Source organism: Montipora capricornis, chromosome 9, assembly GCF_036669925.1.
Source record: "Montipora capricornis isolate CH-2021 chromosome 9, ASM3666992v2, whole genome shotgun sequence".
Classification (NCBI taxonomy): domain Eukaryota; kingdom Metazoa; phylum Cnidaria; class Anthozoa; order Scleractinia; family Acroporidae; genus Montipora; species Montipora capricornis.
In genome coordinates this window covers 24,540,093-24,559,448 of record NC_090891.1, presented here as the reverse complement: position 1 = coordinate 24,559,448, position 19,356 = coordinate 24,540,093, and the positions used below count along the sequence as shown (strand labels likewise).

Sequence of the window (19,356 nt, the reverse complement as noted above, 5' to 3'; positions counted from 1 at the left end):
TTTTCTATGGCATACGAAAGTTAAACAGCAAAGATAACACTTGAACTAAAGACGAATGTCACTTTAACGACCAAGAAGGGGCATTACTTTCAAATGCAGCCATTTACTTCATGTCAAGAGCTAAAGCCGGGTTTGAGAAATTCCTAAGCGAGGGTTGCTCAAAGATACACATACAACTGCGAATAACTTTTGTATTTCATCTATGATGAATGACAGACATGTCACAATTTTGTGTCTCAAGGGTGTTAGTTTTCAGTTTTATAATTTTTTTTCTTACCCGGAAAAGAGTTCTTTCTTTCGTCAACGCCAAACCCACAGCAAAAAGGAAACTATCCTCCTTCGCCTCTTTTTTAAACACTTTAATTTGCCTCCTCAGAATGAATGTTTCACTTGACGTTCCGTGTACCGTGACTGGAGAGAGTTTATTTGTTTTGAACAAGAAGTAATACTATGGACCATCTCAATAACTAGTAGTTGTTGAGGTTTAACTCTTAGAGTTCTCCAGTCTTGGGGATAGCACGATAATGTACGGAAACAACCAACGGCCAAAACCTTGGCTTAAATGTTATCTGTTAGAAAATCACTTCGCAGTTGTCCTCCTAAAGGGGTAATGTAACAGGTCTCCGAATTTGTTACACTTTCAAGACTGGTTGAGGTTTAACTCTTAGAGTTCTCCAGTCTTGGGGATAGCACGATAATGTACGGAAACAACCAACGGCCAAAACCTTGGCTTAAATGTTATCTGTTAGAAAATCACTTCGCAGTTGTCCTCCTAAAGGGGTAATGTAACAGGTCTCCGAATTTGTTACACTTTCAAGACTGGTTGAGGTTTAACTCTTAGAGTTCTCCAGTCTTGGGGATAGCACGATAATGTACGGAAACAACCAACGGCCAAAACCTTGGCTTAAATGTTATCTGTTAGAAAATCACTTCGCAGTTGTCCTCCTAAAGGGGTAATGTAACAGGTCTCCGAATTTGTTACACTTTCAAGACTGGTTGAGGTTTAACTCTTAGAGTTCTCCAGTCTTGGGGATAGCACGATCGGAAACAACCAACGGCCAAAACCTTGGCTTAAATGTTATCTGTTAGAAAATCACTTCGCAGTTGTCCTCCTAAAGGGGTAATGTAACAGGTCTCCGAATTTGTTACACTTTCAAGACTGGTTGAGGTTTAACTCTTAGAGTTCTCCAGTCTTGGGGATAGCACGATAATGTACGGAAACAACCAACGGCCAAAACCTTGGCTTAAATGTTATCTGTTAGAAAATCACTTCGCAGTTGTCCTCCTAAAGGGGTAATGTAACAGGTCTCCGAATTTGTTACACTTTCAAGACTGGTTGAGGTTTAACTCTTAGAGTTCTCCAGTCTTGGGGATAGCACGATAATGTACGGAAACAACCAACGGCCAAAACCTTGGCTTAAATGTTATCTGTTAGAAAATCACTTCGCAGTTGTCCTCCTAAACGGGTAATGTAACAGGTCTCCGAATTTGTCCATTACTTTGTAATATTGCAGATTTTAATAAATTTCAGTTCACGTCCTTGCTGCTTTATTGCCTTTGTTTTCGGTTTGCGTAGCGAGTCAACCGCACTTTTAAATTAACAGTAAGTTATATAACGTAGGTATGATTTTTTTAAAGTTTGGCACAGAAAGACTGAGAGATCATCCATTCTTTCTACTCGTACTTTTGTGCGTGGGACTAAAAAGAAACGATCAATAAACTTTTCTAGTAGTAACAAAAACTAGACAAGCAGACAACGACAACGTAACCCGGCAATGTAAAGAGAGTAGGTCACAGAAAAGCAGATAATAAATGAAATTTCTGTGCTGAGGGTTAAGTTTAAGGTTTAATTTATGACAGGGTATTTTGAATATTTCAGTAGTGGCAAATGTTCACACAAATCTTAGTCATAGTAAAGCAGATAATTTAAACTTGCTTTACTAGTGGCTTGGTTTATTGAGTTTGCCCCAAAAAATATGATTAGAGCGGTTTTTAATGAGTGTCGAAAGTAATTACTTCACTCATTGATTGGTTCAAAGTTCTCGCGCCATTTTTTCAACCAATCAGAAGTTTAACCAAAACCAATGGTGGCTCGCGCGTGCACATTTTCCCGCGCTTTGTGTCGGCTACGTGTAATTACTTCGAGTTTTGATTGGTTTACTGGATTGTCTCCGTCCTTTTTGATTGGCCATAGTAATTACTTTGGTTTTGGTTTCATCACATTTGATTGAAACTCGCTCCGTGTACAAACAAAACTGACTAATTGTAAGTGCCACAGGATACGGCAAAACGAAAACGACGCTTTTTGTCATTTGCCACTCACGTTGATCGCCAATGAGGGAGTAAATAGGGGCATCATTTTAATCCAAGGGCTAAGATTCGGAGACCTACTGCTTTGCGAGAGCATTTTCTCCGACTGATAAATTACAAAAAAATCAAGCCTTTTAAGGATGCTGGGTTGTTATATATACGGATAAAAAATAAATTTGGTATAGAATGGAATCGATTTTCAATGTATCTAGTTACGAAAAAGTTGAAACGTGACTTAAAATATTGAGAAAATGCGTCAGCATGCTCTGTCTTGAACAAATGGTGAAATCAATCACAGCCACAGTGTAAATATTTTTTATACACGTGACTTAAGAACCAGCTACTTAACAAATACGTACCACATCCTAATCCCATTAACTTCTCCTTTGCCGAAAGATCCGGAGAAGAAAGTGATTAGCGGAAGGATTAGTGAGAATGTTACGCACAAGACAATTTATCTTGGTTGACAAACATCGTCAAGTCTAGTATACAGAAGCTATCTTAACTTGAATAAAAACAGTAACTACGATTATTAGATGTTAATAACTTAAAGTGTGGCCATGATATCTTGTTCTTTCTTGTTCTCAAGCGACCTAGGTAGTTGCAACAGGTTAGAAATTTTGTTTTAAAGCGTGCCGAATCCACAGTGGATTTCACAATCCTTAGAAAGGTTGTGTGCTTATCAGGCCACATCCATTGCCGAGTGAAGACGATTTACGATTTCCTTATCCTATTATTTGATGTTTATGCGGCCTTAAAATATGTAGACTTGGTGAAGGAGCCGCGAAAATACTTAGGCTATCAGATAAAGCGACAGTTATTAATTTTCCTTATCAGTCACTTTGACACGGGGCCGGACGTTGTGGGTAACGTTGAGTTGAATAAAATAACAGTTACTGGCCAGTCATCCTTTCAGTACTGAATTTTTTAATTCTAGAAAAGGGAAAGAGGGCAGAATAAGGACATTCTTAACATTTTGGTCTCAAAAAAAGGTAAAGTCACTTCATTTACTGTAGTTAATTCCTTCAGCTACGAGGATGGTATCAATGGAAGCCGACGGTTGCGCCCTTTACCCGCCCCCCCCCCCTCCCCCCCCTCCCTCTGTCATTGCTCCATTTTACCGGTACATCTTCACGGATCAGATGAAAGTCGAAACAGACGTTAAACGATTAGTTAAAGTCACCGAGGATCGAACTGGGGACCTTTTGCTCCGAAACCGCGCACAAATCAACTGCGATACGCCTGCACCTGGTCTAACTGAATCACTACTCTACCACTTACTTGCAGGCAGGGTATTCATATTCAGCAGTTATTCCATTTTTTTTAAATTATTACAGTAAAGAAAGGCTTCATTACTCAAGAGAGAGAAACAGTAGCTCAATGTTGGTAGTATAGTATGGTTGTCATCAAGATTTGAAATTGTTCTTGCGTTTCTGTTTAGAAACTTACAGTTTCAATCGTCGCGTGCAGGAAAAGAATTTGAGAAAGGACGTATCTTTAATGATAAAAAAGAGCGAAAGAAACTTTACACAACGTTTCGATGACTCCATGTCATCATTTTCAAGTGAAAAGAAAATAAAATTTGATAACTTAATATATACCGTGCAAGGTGATAAAACGTAAAAGTGTGCATGTAAATAGTGACAAATTTAGATAAACAGTTTTGCGCGTATGGAGTCTGATTGTGTGTTCTAGCATGGCCTCTTCTTCTTTATGAATAACATTTCATAAATCAGACAGTCCAGTTTTCCGTTGCACTTCTTTAAAACGGAAAAATTGTTGGAAAGGTCGCCGATGGTTTCAAGAGCGTGGTCGTTCTTTAAACGTATCTTTGTTAATTAAAGGCCACCACACAACTGACATCGTCAATTACCAGACGAGTTTCGATCAAACCCTTTATCTTTAAGTATATTTCCAAGCAACCTCTAAGTTTCAAGCTCCACGGAACAATGCGGGCAACCATCAAAGAGTTAGGCCATGAATGATCAGTCGTTAACATGGTCAATAACTCCACCCCGCCCAAAATCTAGCTGTTTTGGAAAATCTCAGTCATTAAAATTGCTCTTTTGGAAGAGTTTTAACTCTTGACTTCGTTGGAGTTTAGCAAAACCATGGAGAACAAAAAGGAATCAACACCTTGACGTTGGGGGCAGCAGTAAAAGAAATTAACTTACCATCAATCAATGCCACCTTGGCTCCTATGGTGAGCACACTTTAGAGCTCGTGAAATGTTTGTCGGTACACGCTGAGAGCATGAATTATCTCATCTGCACTTAAGGTCTCTTTCCAAAAAAGAATAAACGAGAAACCTGAGCTGAGTTAAGGTTGAATTTAGTACCAAGTGTATGGCATATGTAACAGGGACTGTAATGGCGGAAACCAGAAATATTTTTCAACTCTTTTTCTCGATAGCTATAAATATCCATAGGTAATTTAAAGCAATGGGATGGAGTTGACATACATGAGACACGCACTGGGTATCGATTCAAATTCTTCAGAACATTGTACCCCTTATTATCTTTCACGGAGAATAAACAAACAAACAAACAGCGTGTCGGCCTTCACACCAGAGAAACAAGTCTAGCTTGAAAACGATTAATTGCATGTTGTAGTTGTAATTGTGTATTACTCGACAAAGATGCACTGGGCAGGCGATAGTATCTACTTCCTGATAAACAACAGCTGGGCACTCCCAGTTTCGGAAGATAAAAGGATTCTTGGTAATTGCAATTGACGGCTTATTTCACTGATGTCTCATTTGTGGTTCCTGATCCTTCCTGCAGGGTGTCTTCCATAATTCTCAACTCAGCTGGCATGGAAACGAAATATTCAGTATTCAGCGTTACGAGTATCTTACAACACGAAAGCCTTTCTCCTTATCGGGGTCACTTCATCAGTGCCACAGCACCCCAGGCAGTAACGTATCCCTCAGCAGTTAGGATGTCGTTAGCAGAGCGCTTAGCAGGTTTGAGTTTTCTTTCTATATCCCGTCTTACCTTCTTTTTTTCCTTACGAAATCCTTATCATTGAGTGAGAAGATTCGAGCCGGAGGCAATGGCGTCACTTTTGACCTGTGCTATGCATAAACACGACGACAATAGTGGACTTGTTTGTCATTATTAGACGAATGTAGAAGAAAAAAACGCCCAAATGGCATTGTAGAGTTCACCAGCGTCTTTGGCAGGCGAAGGTACGAAATGATAGTGGCGTAATCCTTCCTTTTTTGGAAAAATCCGCTTGGGTGTTGAAATTTTATGAATAAATATTGATCTCTTCAACTAGTCGACCGAATACTGGTGCCTTAACGCATGAAACTTCGAAAAGCGGTTTGTTTACAACGCATCCCTAAACGAATATGAGGGCGTTTAGAGACGGTAAGTGGGTTTAAAACGATTCTCTGCAAGCTTGTTTACAGATTTGCGAGTCAAAAGTTCGATCTTTTTTATCTTCTTTAAAGATGGTGGCGCTAAACAGAGCCATTCGTACTGAAGCGCAATGAAATTCGTCATAGCTTTCGATGCATACACTGGAAGAGCTTTGTGGACAGAGGACACCTTTTAATACTCAATAACTCGTATCGAGGTGTGAAAATTATTGATTTAGAACCTAATATCCATCGATGTGCCAGTCTGAGACCTAAATTAGCTTCCAGCGGTGCAGGTTCTTTTGAGAGAAATTGATTTGCGTTTGAAGGCCCACATCTATTACCCGTTTTACGTGAAAACGTCTTTGTTCATAAAGTAAAATAAAATACTGAATCTAGAAAAAATCATGCTTGTTACAGATACCTTATGATGTCAATTCTTTGAATGCAATCACATTGCAGAATGTGTAGAGCAATGTTATTGTTCATTAACCTTATTTTTCACCCCGGGTTCACAGACCTCTTTCTATAACTTATGCCTCGTCTGTTTCCTTTCGTGAGCTTCGACTACCGTCGTCCCATTTTAATTACAACGTACTGAATACGTCGACGCGAGTGGCAAGACTGTTACACCGGATACAGTCCGCGGTTTTGGCAAACTGAACCGAGTCATTCGTTTATTTGGTATTGAGGCCAACGCAATATATTTGGATTTTAAACCGGCAAGACAAGCAGTGAATTTTATGGAATAATGAAGACTCGTTGCTGTTATGTTCAGTGACAAATGCTACACAATTACTACAATGTGCTGTGTTTTCAAGAATATCCAGTAGACCTTTCTTCAAAAAAGAATGGAGGCAGTGACAAGCGGGAAAGAATGCCCTCATTGCGACTTATTAATATAACACGGAATCGTTGTCTTCCTCTTTTCACATTATAGTCTAGATTGTCCTTCCCGATTGTGCTAGAATGCACTTCTGCGCTTTGAATTTTCCAAATCGAGTCGGGTACATCGAAGACGGGTACTTCACTTAGTTTTAGGATTGTATATAATGGTGAATACTGCTATCATTCTTAGTAATAACTCGGACTATCGCAAGATGTCCTCATAGTGCTCGTTCTTAGAGATCGATGACTTGCTCCGTTATGAATACGGAATCAAAGTTCCAGACCCTATCATGGCTCGAAAATCATCACTACGTGTTTCATAAGTTATTCAAGTTCCATTCAACGATATATTAAGGATGCTTCCCCGTTTTTCTCAGTTATCTGGGCCTCAGCAGTGTGTAGTGAGGCACTGGTTGTGCACCTGTATGCTTCATGTTTATGCTGTTATTTTACAGTTCATATTTGTTCAATCCATTCTTTCTCGAATGAAAACGACGCTATCAGAGAAGCCAAACAGCCTTAGTGGAGCAAAGCTTGAAAATGCTGCAATAGCCAGAGAAAACTGAACTATTTCATGGATGGATAGCCGTGCTTACATGACTGACCATGCAATCCTAAGCTTTAAACGAGCGTTGGGTCATTTTTGTTACTTCCTTGTGATACTGTACGGTCGATGGACTCACTTTAATCTCAACCTTAAAAGTTAGCATAAAAAAGCCTGCTTGCTCACGGCCCACCCTTTTACACGTCAGCGTTCAATTATTTGGACACTTCAAGTTTGTCGTCTCAAGAGAGATTAGCTTAAAAACCCCGAGTGCTAAGCCGAAAATTTATTGTTTTGGCTTGCGTGTCTCGTACAAACTTCATTTTTAGTCACATTTACGGCTTAGCAATTTAGCATCCTTACGAGCTGTCTTCTGTGGCTCCAACAGTCGCGAGGGGTTAATCGGTGATGACACGCTTAGGCGCCTTGTTTACCAGGGTAAGTTACTTTGGGTGGTCGCTTAATTTAAGAAAAAATTAACGTTCCACGGCTAGTTCTTCCCATGATCCACAGAAGAAAGCCATTGACGCTCAAGATAATAAATTTAAGGGCAGTTCTCAACACGACTGGCGACGAAAAAGAAAAGAATGGACTCCATATCAGCTAATTAGTAGACGGGGTACATGTGTTATTACTAATTTGGTCTCCTTCATTGCAAAACGCTTTCTACTTAACAGGTCACAATGTTAATCCGTATGTATTCATTTTTATGCGACCTATTTGCTAAGGTTGCAGTGCTAATCGGGTTTTTTTCTTTTTTTTTTTTTCTTTTTTTGCCTTGAACATACTCTCGAAATTTTTCGTAGGATCTGTGTATGATTTAAGAACACAAGAAATTCCACCATCATAATGTCTGTATTCAACACCTCATCGGCGTAAGGGTGACTTGGTCAAAACTTACTAAACGACGATCAACCATAGTTAACAAAACATTTGTGCGTTTTCTGACTTTGGATTAAATCATAAATCAAATGTAATTCAATCATACTTTTTGTAAACAATAACAGAACTCTATATGCCTCTTCTACCAACCTTCATCACTAATCATTTCCTTGCATGCATATGGGCATACACACCGCATCGTTCGTCAAATGTGACCAGAATTCAGCTAAATCAAAGAGCTTGATTTTTTTACTTGTTTTCGATTTTCTAACATCCTCGGTATTGCGTTGATTGAACGATCGTTTTTTCAAAATTCCAATGACCCACCAAGTGTTGAGTGAACAGCGCATACTCTTGACTGAATGCATGCTACAATCTGCACACCAAATCCTCCGGCGATCAGGTTAGTTCATCCCATAACTGACTCGGTTTTACTCAGTTCTTACCACTTATTCCTTGATAAGCTTGGAAGATTTCTCCGTGGCAAGGCGTGGCAAGAGAGAGGGGGCAAATTCAGTCTTATGCCAAATTGATTAGTCATTTCATGCACAATTACCAAAGGCTCAGTCCGTTTAAGAGGCACATGCATCTGTGTCTAGTCGCCCTCCGTTTTTATCTCCGTCAAAGGAGATGAAGGGAACTGCTTCAGTTCTTGATCATTCAACTGCTCTGCATTATTTGAAACCAAGAGGCAATTAAATCGCAACATTCACCACGATTAACACCGTACTGGCATTTTTCTCCGTAATAACTTCTCGTTAACTGGATCAGTGCAGGCGTTGTTGTGATCAACGAAAACAAAGAAAAAGAAAATGCAGTTGCCAAATTAATGAATGCAATCAGAACATCAGCAGGTATGGTTGCAAAGAAAGCCGTGACAAGAAAAGTTTACAATCGAATAGTAACCTATAAGGTTATCTCGAAGAGCAAAAAAATGATTTATTGTTTCTTTTCCTTTCTGACCTTGATTTCGACCTTAGCTGAATTGACTTCTCAAAAAAGGTGTTTTTTTCAACGGCCGCTAACATAAAAATCAGTTTTAAAAAGTGTTATGTGTCTCCTTTCAGTCTCGAACTGTAGGATTTACTTTATAGCTTAATGTTGCAAACGGATTGGTAAGTTAACGTATAATAGATCTGCAGCATCGTGATGTATACAAACATGAAAAAATGCGTAGAAAAATTGATCAAACTATACTTTTATGATACATTTACACAACTAAAAGTAATTTTGACATCCTTCTCGTGTTGGGAGTACAAAGAAAAAACAACATTGACCTCAACTCAATCAAGGTGGGGCAAATTCTGCTGGAGATACAATTTGTCAAACTAGACAGTTGCCTGTCGGCGATACGATCAAACTGAAAATTAGGCGCCGGTAATTAAGGCCTGGCATTTTGTACGTGCTCATTTGGCTTTGCAGCATGATTAATAGCCTTGGAAGGAATCCTTGTCGGCGGAAATGACACCAATTACTGGGTCATGGCTATGTGCTCCAAAGATATCATTATATTCGGTCCGCACTTACTTAGCAATATTGGTAGACAGCCTCTGTGAGAATGTGACATCAATGGACACTGATCATTCGTATTTTTTCAACTTGTTGAGACATCCTGCGGTACAAGGCTATTTCCATGGCTTCACAAGAGTTTTTAAGCATGCATTGCTTGTAGATTGTTCGTACAAAAAACTGAAATCTTGCACAGTCTCAGAGCAAGTCTAAGAGCAAACACCGATCCATAATTCTCTACAGAATTAGTCGGCACAACCGATAGAAACTATGTTTAAACACATCAACTGGCTCGAACATCGAACAATACAAAAGAAAAGTCAAATCTTTCTCGTTTGCTAAAAGCTGATGGTCGGCTTTCTCTCAACGTTATACAGGACGAATCATTGCTCTTTTAATAAAGGACGGCAAATGTGTTCGTCGAAAAGTTCAAGTTCAAAGCACCAGTAGGAAGCCAGCAAGGTTGCTCTTCAATTTGGGCGTTAGGATTGCTGCTCGCTATTGTCAATTTTAAATTCCTTACGTGAAGTCAGACAGTCCTGGATATAATAATTTTAGGCAAAAAAGAAAACACTAGATGGCTAAAAATGATTGCACACGAAAAGAGAGCAACGACACTTGCATGTTCGGCATGGATATTCAAACATTCTGATTGCTCATGTAGTTTTCATAACCAAACGGGTGCTACACTGCCAACTTCGTCTTAAATTACGCCTCTCCTTTCGACTCTCATTAACTCGACACTCTTAACGTTAGTTTAATCCGATACCAAGAAATTCATTGCTTCGACCCCTCAGCCATTCTCTTGGTGTTCCTTGCAGCCTTAGGAGACAAACGATGGAAGAAACGTAATCTCAGTTTAAATATCACTACCAATAAAAGTGACTGTGGTCCAACTACTAATCGAAAGTCAATCTAAAATCGTACCCAATTAAGTATGTAAACCGTTCGAGTGTATCAAATATCTTTCCGGATCGCTCTTGCTTTTTCTTCATCTTCAAAAGGAAGTGAGAGAATGGCTCCAACCGTAGGCTTGCATGGAAGACGTCAAGTTTTTTTTTTTTTTTTTTTTTTTTTTTTTTAACGCCGAAGCAATAAAAACATGGAAAAGGTTGACTAAAGTGCACATTAACGACAAACAGATAATTGACTTTGACTCGTCACCTTGCCATTTCACTTTGGGTGTATGCAGATTACCCCTAAAGTGGCTGACACTCACTGTAATATGATCTTTATTGCGTTAAAAGCTAATAAAGAGTTTTCATTGTTTTGGCAATGTGGGCTACTTTCCTGACAGCTTCCGGCAATTTTCCCATTCACGTAGGTAGAGTCCACTTGGGAGAACGTAGAAGCTCTTTATTTCAATTACTACGGGCCCTTGCTTTGAAAAGAGACGCCATGCTTTATGTTGAAAATAAAACTCTATCTCTTCAATAGACCACTTTCGAATTCTCACGGTTGGACTGGATCTAATGGACTGGACTAATTAGATCTAATGGACTGGATCTAATGGAGGCTAATGCGGGCAAATCTTTTCAAGCCCGCATTAGCCTCCATTTCATTCTAGATCCAGTCCAACCGTTAGAATAAGAAACTGGCCTATTCCAATGTGGACAATGGTCTTAGGTTGACAGCTATGTAGTTAAGTCAGTGGCTAATGCTATTAGTCCAGTCTACCCAGAAAGGGATACTAACTTGAAATTTCAGTTCTTTCAGTGGCCTATAACTTTACTATAATATATCTGCAACACGATTCGAATCTTCTTTCTTCTCTCTTTTCCCAAACAGACGTTATTCTAGATAGCCAAGATGATAAGAAAGGGAAAAAGCCCAGAAGAATGCGCACTTGCTTCTCCCCTCGACAACTTCAAGTCCTGGAACAGGCCTTTACCAAGACGCATTATCCAGATGTACTATTGAGAGAGCATTTGTCCAATTTTACCAACATTCCAGAATCAAGGATACAGGTGACAAACAATAACCAAAAACCGATTTAACAAATAGCGAGATTCTTACTTTTATGATACTGTGTACAGTACGAGTTTGGCTAATGAATGAAAATGCGCGTTGAAAATCCCAAAACCCAATCGTACCGAGCACCCCTAGCCTGCTCATAATGAAACAAAACTTGAAGAGAATTTCTTATAAGTGACTTTCTTCCTCTGAAAGTGGTAATTTAATGGCAGAGTCCAAGCTTTCTCCGATTTTGGAAGTCGAAATGACCAATAGCCTGTGTTCAGCCGTCCCCTCCCCTCAGAAAAAATCGGGGACCAGCTTGACTAGAGTATCAAAACACCGTAAGTTTGTCCGGATGCTAGGCAATAAGGACTATTTCTTTTCCATTGAAGTAAATGTTAAGATGGTGTTCCATCTAATGTCTCGTCCAGGGCATCTTTGAAAACCTTTTCCAAAACTGTTGGAACGGAACTTAGTGTAACATTTATTTCCCTGCTGTGTAGGTTTGGTTCAAAAATCGAAGAGCAAAGTATCGGAAATACGAAAAGTCAGGGACAGAGAGGAAAGTCCGCGAGCATGACAGTTCCAGACAAGCGAATGGATGTTCAGAGCTATCTCATCTTGCCCTCTTCCCAAGTTCAAGAACAGCTAACAGACCAGTCCTATCACCAGTTCCGAGGAAACCAAACCTGGAGCATCCATATAATAACACCGAGCGTCTCCCAAACGTTTCAACCTTTTTACCATCAGTTCGTGAAATGTTTTCTCATAACATGGTTGCCGCATCTCCTTTTCACTCGACATTCTCTTGCACACCAGAATCCTATCGACAGCAGCCATTTTCAGCATGCTCTCTGAGACATTTTACTGACGTACACACGTTCGGTTACAACTAATATTAAGGGTAATAAACCCCTTATATAAAAATATGAAGGAACCTTCCATCGACATCAAGTTGTTGCTAGAAACATCTCAGCAGAGCTTAGTTTCCGTCTCTGTTTGTTAACGAGCAATTAATACTTTTTCTTTAGTGATACCTCGTGAGTAAATTTCACGCAAACCCTTAAAGGAGGCAATTTTAAAGCAAGCTCAGGTTCATTAACCTGAAATATATTTGACAACTTCGTTTTCTACTTTCTGCAATTTCATTGGTGTTGGATGAACAATATGAGCTGATGAACTCAAGTGGCAGGTTCAAAAGACGTCAGTCACAATTTCAAACCTTTGATGGTTACGATAGGGCCATGTTTAGTTTCACGTACGCTGCTTTAGTCTCGATCAGTTTAACCATAACTGAGCTCATTTTACCTTGTCACAAGGTTTTGCGTTAGGTTTCCGAATGTCTCGGCCAGCAAACTCGAACACAGGAACTTCGATGTTATCATGAGAGTCACACCCTTTGACTGGTCTTAGAGAAATGAAGTACAGTGGAAAGACGAAATAACGGGGCCTATATATAACGTAGGCTGGATCTGCCGGCGGTGGTTAACGTTCGGACTGACATACTCCTCCTGAGACAAGGAGACGCAGGCACACAAAAGTCAGGAAATCGCGAATATACATTTATTATATAGATACTGATGAAATACCACGATTTCTCCTTTCACTAAAAAATCATATCTTCACCGCGCGCAGTGAACATATATCATTTTTATCTTTCACATGTGAGAATATAGGTGTCGTCATGGTAACGAACATGATAAGCCAATAAAACACGAGCTTCCTCTTCATTGTAAGATACTTTTGTGCTTTAAGATAAGTCTTCTTTACTACATTAACATTTTTATTGCAAGATTTTACATTATAATGATTTGTTTTTCATAACTTTCATATCTTGTTTCATGTTACACAACATGCGTGTTTTAGCGGTTGGTGACCACTTTTTCATCATGATTTCGAAAATGAGTAAAACGAGTTGTTTTAAATCTAGACATTTCATCAATATCTATGTAATAAACAAAACATTACATGGCCGCTTGGGGACACGAATTTTATCTTCGAGTGCTGAAAGTATCTCTCACTCCGAACGGTTCGCTTCGCTCCCTCGTGGGAGATACTTTCAGCACTCGAAGATAAAATTCGTATCCCCGCGCGGCCATGTAATATCCTCTATATCCTTCGCATTTAAACGAGAGATATTCTTAAACCCACTAACAACAAAATGCAGAGAAAAGAGCCTAGATACAACGAGCTTATGTATAACGAGGAACTTACAGTGAACTGAACAGCGACAACAAAATTTTCATACTAGTAACGAACATATTTTCCTTCCATCTTGGCACTACGTTAAAGCACTGTACTCTTGCTGAAACAACAGTTGCACGGTGCTCAGAACTGAATGACAGGATTTGATCCCGAGCATGAATTGTTTAGACTCTCTTAACGCATTTTATACAAAGATGATTTTAGTGTCTGTACCCTTCAAAATAAAATTACTAGAAAAATTACTCCATTTACATCTGAAATCATAATATAAGAATGAAAGTTCAGTTGTCATGATTCTTTAACAGCGACGGCACAACGATGCATTTTATTTCCGCTTAGTAATTGAGGGCATAAAACTGATTTGTTCTTGCATGATATACGTTTCCCAGTTACCTAATATTTAACAAGCATGAACATAGTAAAAAGAAAAGTTTAATAATGAATAAGACGATAGTTAGGCAAGAGAACTGCACTTTACCTTTTAATCATACATGTTTTGTTGTTGCTATTAATTATTTATGATCAACCTCAGTTTGTAAGTAACAATAAACGTCGCAGCTCTTGGCCGTATACTGTTGCATTTCACATGAAAATATGGTCTATACACTATATCAAGTAAACCTGTTACTACCTAAACAAGGAACATCCACTTCCGCAACTTTCTTGCAAGAGTTGAACTCTGGATTTTCTTTTATGAACGGTTCATAATAGAAAATCCAGAGTGCAACCCTCCTGGAAAGTTAGTTCATAAAAATGCAAAGTTATCAAATAGTGCTCACCAGCAATGTTGATTGCCATAAAAGGTGGCAATTCAACTTTTGGCACCCAGAAGGGATTGGGGAGGATATATTTTAGCACCGGATTTTCCAAGTAGGAGAATTCTTGTCTTGAGTATCACCACATCACCACACCAATTGGGCCGGTCAAAAAGTATGATCAACTCAGGCCAAAAAATAATCATTGTGTCAAAATATTAGCGTATTTGGCCAAGTTTTATAAATCTTTTCTTCTAAAATGACAAATATATCTGCACTATCAGACTAAGCCGGACAAATTTCCAAGGGTCAAAAGGTTTGAATTTTTCGTTTATGTTTCTTTTAATTTTTATTCATTGTATTATGTTTCATTCAAAGCTATCAGCAACAGTTCCCTTGAGAGGATCCTCGTCTCGCACCTAGTTGTTACGCAAATAATTGTTATAGCTATATATCACGATGCTCTGTCGATCTTTTAGCAACTGCATGTAAGCGGGATAGCTGAAAGGGAAATTGTTGGGACCACATAACAGAAACTGTGATCAATGGATCTCGCTGACCCCTTAGCTTGCATACTCTTCTATGGATTCAGTCAAAAACAGAATTCTATTTTTTTTTTGTTATTTTTAAGAGGTTGCGTATTACAAGGCCTTATTTTGGTACACCTTTCCGATCTCCAAATGGCTTACTCTCTCTTTTTCTTAGTACTGTTTATTTTCTGCAGTCATGGAGAACAAAGAATTTTACAACATTGAGAAATGGAAGGTGGATTTGTCTAAGGCACTTTTACATGTTGACCTCTAATCTTACCCCAGAGAATAAGGTCAGCAATCAGTAAAAAAAGACATTTTAAAGCTCATCTGACCCCGCACATTGAACTCTTGTAAAAATTGTCAGTGCCATTAAAGGTCCGAGTTGTTAATTGCTTGTTTGCCGGTACAGTATCCCGAATTTAATTATAGCGATTTTTTTAACATCTTTGTGAATTTTGGCTGAGTTTGATATGGGGAAAAGATTGAAAAAACCTAATAATATTATAAATAGTGAAAAGTTTCAAAACCGTAATTAAATGACGAGCACAAAATGGTTTTAATTATCAGTCCACGGATGAATCGTTTAGTGCTGCCTTTTGAAATCCAGTCTGGCTCCGTCTTTAACTGGGACTGAGGCCTACAACTTTCTGCGGTTTGGGGAGACGCAGGTTGTTCTTTTTTTTTTGTTTCGGTTGAGCGAAAATTGGTAGCTTTGGTTCACAACTTGGTTATCATGAAGGTACAAAAGGTACATAAAGCTTGTACTAAAGTAAATCGCCACAGAAAAGGAAATAACAAAACTGCGAAAATTGACCCATGCTTTTCCTTTTCAAAGCATCTATCAGTGCCGAAAGAGGGAATGAAACCTTACTGTCAAGCCGTTTTTCTTCATCTTCAAAGACACAGAACGAGGCCAGGATATAGAGAAAGGAGGACGGGGAGAGAGCGACAATTCTGTTAATTGAATACATTCATCATATTTCGCTTCCATGTAGTCTCTGTTTGATTTCGACTGGAACCCTTACCGAATGGCAGACAGCGTCGTGTTTTTCTTTAGTTTTCCAATAAAAAGGCCCGTGCGACTTTTAGTGTTAATATCATCTGGTCGTGTTTTTAATTACGTTATTCAATGGAAACCGATATTTATTCCATGTCTGGAATTCGAAAGACTTTAAAAGTCTTCAAAAGTAATATTCAATTTAACTAGCATTAATCACTTTCTAATTGTTATTGGGCTATTTAGTTCAAACAAGTTGCTATTGTCTTGCAACGTGCGGGAAGGCGAAACAAAAGAATGCTACCTTTAAAGATCATTACCTGTAGAGTGCACTGGTGTCAGCAAAAGGGCCGTTTTATCCTGATTTCGATGCATTAAGTACACAAACTTTGCTTTTAATGCAAATTTATCCCTAAAAGCTTTCACAACTCGTACAAGGATAAGAAGTATGGAGTCTAAGAGACAAGATTTTAACCAAACATACACATACGACATATTCCAGGGCGGCCTTTCGAGACGTGGAAGCTACTGCTTTTGAAGCTCAGTTTCAGCTATTTTTGTAAAAATGGCATGCTTAAAGGCGCTAGAAATACATATGTTTGATGTCTACGTTGTTAAACATATTTCAAAACTGAAATAGACTTCAGGCACTAACTAAAAGCTTCCATGTTGTTCTGTACAACCTAACATAACAATGATCCTAATATTCATCATTTTAAACCATGTCTGAGAACTTAAGTTAGCAGTCTAACGACGACACTGTCCTGATAAATAACTCAAAGTACTTCAGGGGAAACTTTGACGCTTTTTTATCTTATAAACATAAAAAAGAGATAAAACAGATAACAAAAGTAAATTGTAGAAATGTTGTGAACTAATTAAAACGCTTCGTGAAAAAATTGAAGTGACATGTAATGTTATACGTGCGTTCAACCATAGGGCTTCATGACCCACTTTCAAATGAAGCCATGTTCTACAAGAAAGATTTTTCGCTGAATTTCATTAACTAGCTCTTTTTTTTACTGGATACATGCAAGTGAGGACGAAAATGGAAGTAACGCCGAGAGATAATGTGATTGTATTCTTCTTCTTAGAAATCGAAAGCGTATTCAATTTTTATCCCGGAAAGACCAAAAAGTACGTGAATTACAATAAGACAATTTATACCTTTTTCGGGGGCATTTTACCACCTCAACGCACTCTTAGACCGTATCCCAAAAAAAGCAGACTAAAAAATGCATTTTCTTCACCGTCTTAAAGGAAGGGTCATCATAAAGCAAATACCTATTACGGAGCAAGATGCAAATTTTCGTCGCATGTAGAACGTCTCGCACAGAGTAAAGAATAAAGCCTTTTACAAAGTTTGGCTCTCGCTGAGACTTCTTCATCAATTCTGTGATTATCTTCACCGGAACACGTTCTCCAAAATGCTAAATAACTTGACGTTAATCATAACTCAACTTGTGGTGTGACGTTAACAATTTTTGTTTCTGTCGCGAACTGACTTTTAAAAATTCTTATTTTTTATGCTGAAATTTTATTTGAGAAAAAAGGGGTTGCAGTGTGATGCTGTCAACAATAAATGTATTTTATTTATTCGTTTCTTACAACGGCAAACGAACCCAGTAGGTTTTTTGTTATTCTTCGATCCGGGTGGCCTGCATCAGTTTTACCACACAAAACCTAAGAAATATTTGAGAAAATATCATTGATAAAATTTACTGTCACCTCCTACTTCCTGACAAGACCAGCATGAGCATTACAGAAAAAGATTAACCCACTTTTTCATCAGTAAAGCTGTTTGTAAAACTGAATATTCACGTTAGTACAAAAAGGCGAAATTTCTTTGGAAACGCCAACCACTGTCAACCCTCCCCTTTCTCGAACTAACAGTACTCAATGGCACAAAGTGAAGAGAAAAGTGTTGACCTGAGTCAATCCTAAAAAAGTAAAAAAAAAAAAGAAAAGAGAGAATTATTTAAAAATGACGGGCTCTGGGAACACGTCATCTGGAATATTTAGATCAACAAGACGAATCTTCAGATTTGTTTACTCAAGTTTTGAAAGCTGACTGACTGAAGAAACGAAATCTGGTCAGTGTTGTTATGATCTTTAACTGACCCTGCATAGACTGTAAATGAATGTATCTGCTCGGAAATGAAATTTTTGATCACAGGAGGCGTGCTTTTTGGTGCGCAGTATAACGCATTGTGGATAAAAAAAAATCCCACATACAAAAAAAAATGCTATTTGAAGTAACAGCGTTAGCCCTTTTTGTTTCGCACGTTTTTCTATAAATGTAACAAGGGCCCATCGTAATTTAAACGGTTGCCCTGAAATAAAACTGGCTAAAGTTATTTACACAACCACTACTTTTTTCTTTTGCATTTCTACTACCCGCTATGGACAAAGTAAAATTACACAACCAGGGCATTTACTTATGCTGGAAAGCAGAAATTTGAGGGCGCCGTATTCTCTGACATTCTTTGCTGAAGATGAAGTATACCTACGATTTCTATCTGTTTTTATTCATTACAAAACTTTACCAAAAGGTTACATTTAACAATTCCTGGGGATTGCATACATTTAAACTGCATATTGGACTTGAAATCAGAGCAATCCTTAACGGCTGATTCAGTTTTTAAAATTATTCTTTCTTTGCAGCCAGGAGTCATAAGTCAACGCACAACGATGAGAAAGGGTTCATCAGTGCGTAATAAGAGATTCGGGAATTCGTAATTTTAAGGGTTTCGACAGATCCTCTATAAGCGGTAGGAACTAGTCTAAGAACTGCATTGCACAAAACTGTTTCAAGCAAAGCTTGCCCAATCGAAATAACTTGTCTGCTCGAGTTGGCTTCAGTTGCAGGTGATGCATTTGAAAAAACAATCTATTTACTTAGCACACCAACTCTTCTCTTTAATTAATGGCTTTCGTTTAAAAATACATGTGTAAGGCACTTTCTAAACATATTGTCTTTGTTTTTTCCATGTCACCTTAAGAATTTCCAGACTGCTCTTTTATCTCCCAAAGATTTTTGAATCAACGATTCATCTGCTATTCTCTATCCTTTTAATTTTAATAAAAAAGAACGTACTATCCTAACAAAAAACAATAGTATTTTCTCGGGGCTATGCATTTTCAAACAGATACATCATTCTTTTCTCATTTTCATTCTTTGCCTCAATTTCTTGCGTTTCCACGCCGATCCCTTTTTTTTTTTTTCGATCTAATAAAGAGAAATAGCGACCGAATGTAGTTCTTCCATTACAATGAGATATTTCTAGTTCTGTTGTTTAAAGGTTCTTTGATCCTTCAGTCTCAATTAGAACTCTACGCTGACGAACGCGTTCACTTCAAAATTGAAATGTGTCATTTTGGACTATGCCTGTACAGTTTTGCTGAAGAACTGA

At 38.4% G+C, this 19,356-nt stretch overlaps 1 protein-coding gene across 2 annotated transcripts; it reads left to right on the top strand.

The window, feature by feature from the left end:
- The first annotated feature begins 5,088 nt into the window (after nt 1–5,088).
- Nucleotides 5,089–14,190, top strand: LOC138016123 (retinal homeobox protein Rx1-like). Of its 2 annotated transcripts, none has more exons than XM_068863303.1 (3): nt 5,089–5,275; nt 11,286–11,464; nt 11,957–14,190. In XM_068863303.1, exons 1-3 carry the CDS (start codon nt 5,125–5,127, stop codon nt 12,347–12,349), a joined length of 723 nt encoding a protein of 240 aa, XP_068719404.1. In that variant the 5' UTR covers nt 5,089–5,124; the 3' UTR covers nt 12,350–14,190. The 2 variants fall into 2 exon arrangements, with proteins under 2 accessions (XP_068719404.1, XP_068719405.1); XM_068863304.1 differs by lacking the exon at nt 5,089–5,275 and adding an exon at nt 7,729–8,391.
- Nucleotides 14,191–19,356: the final 5,166 nt, after the last annotated feature.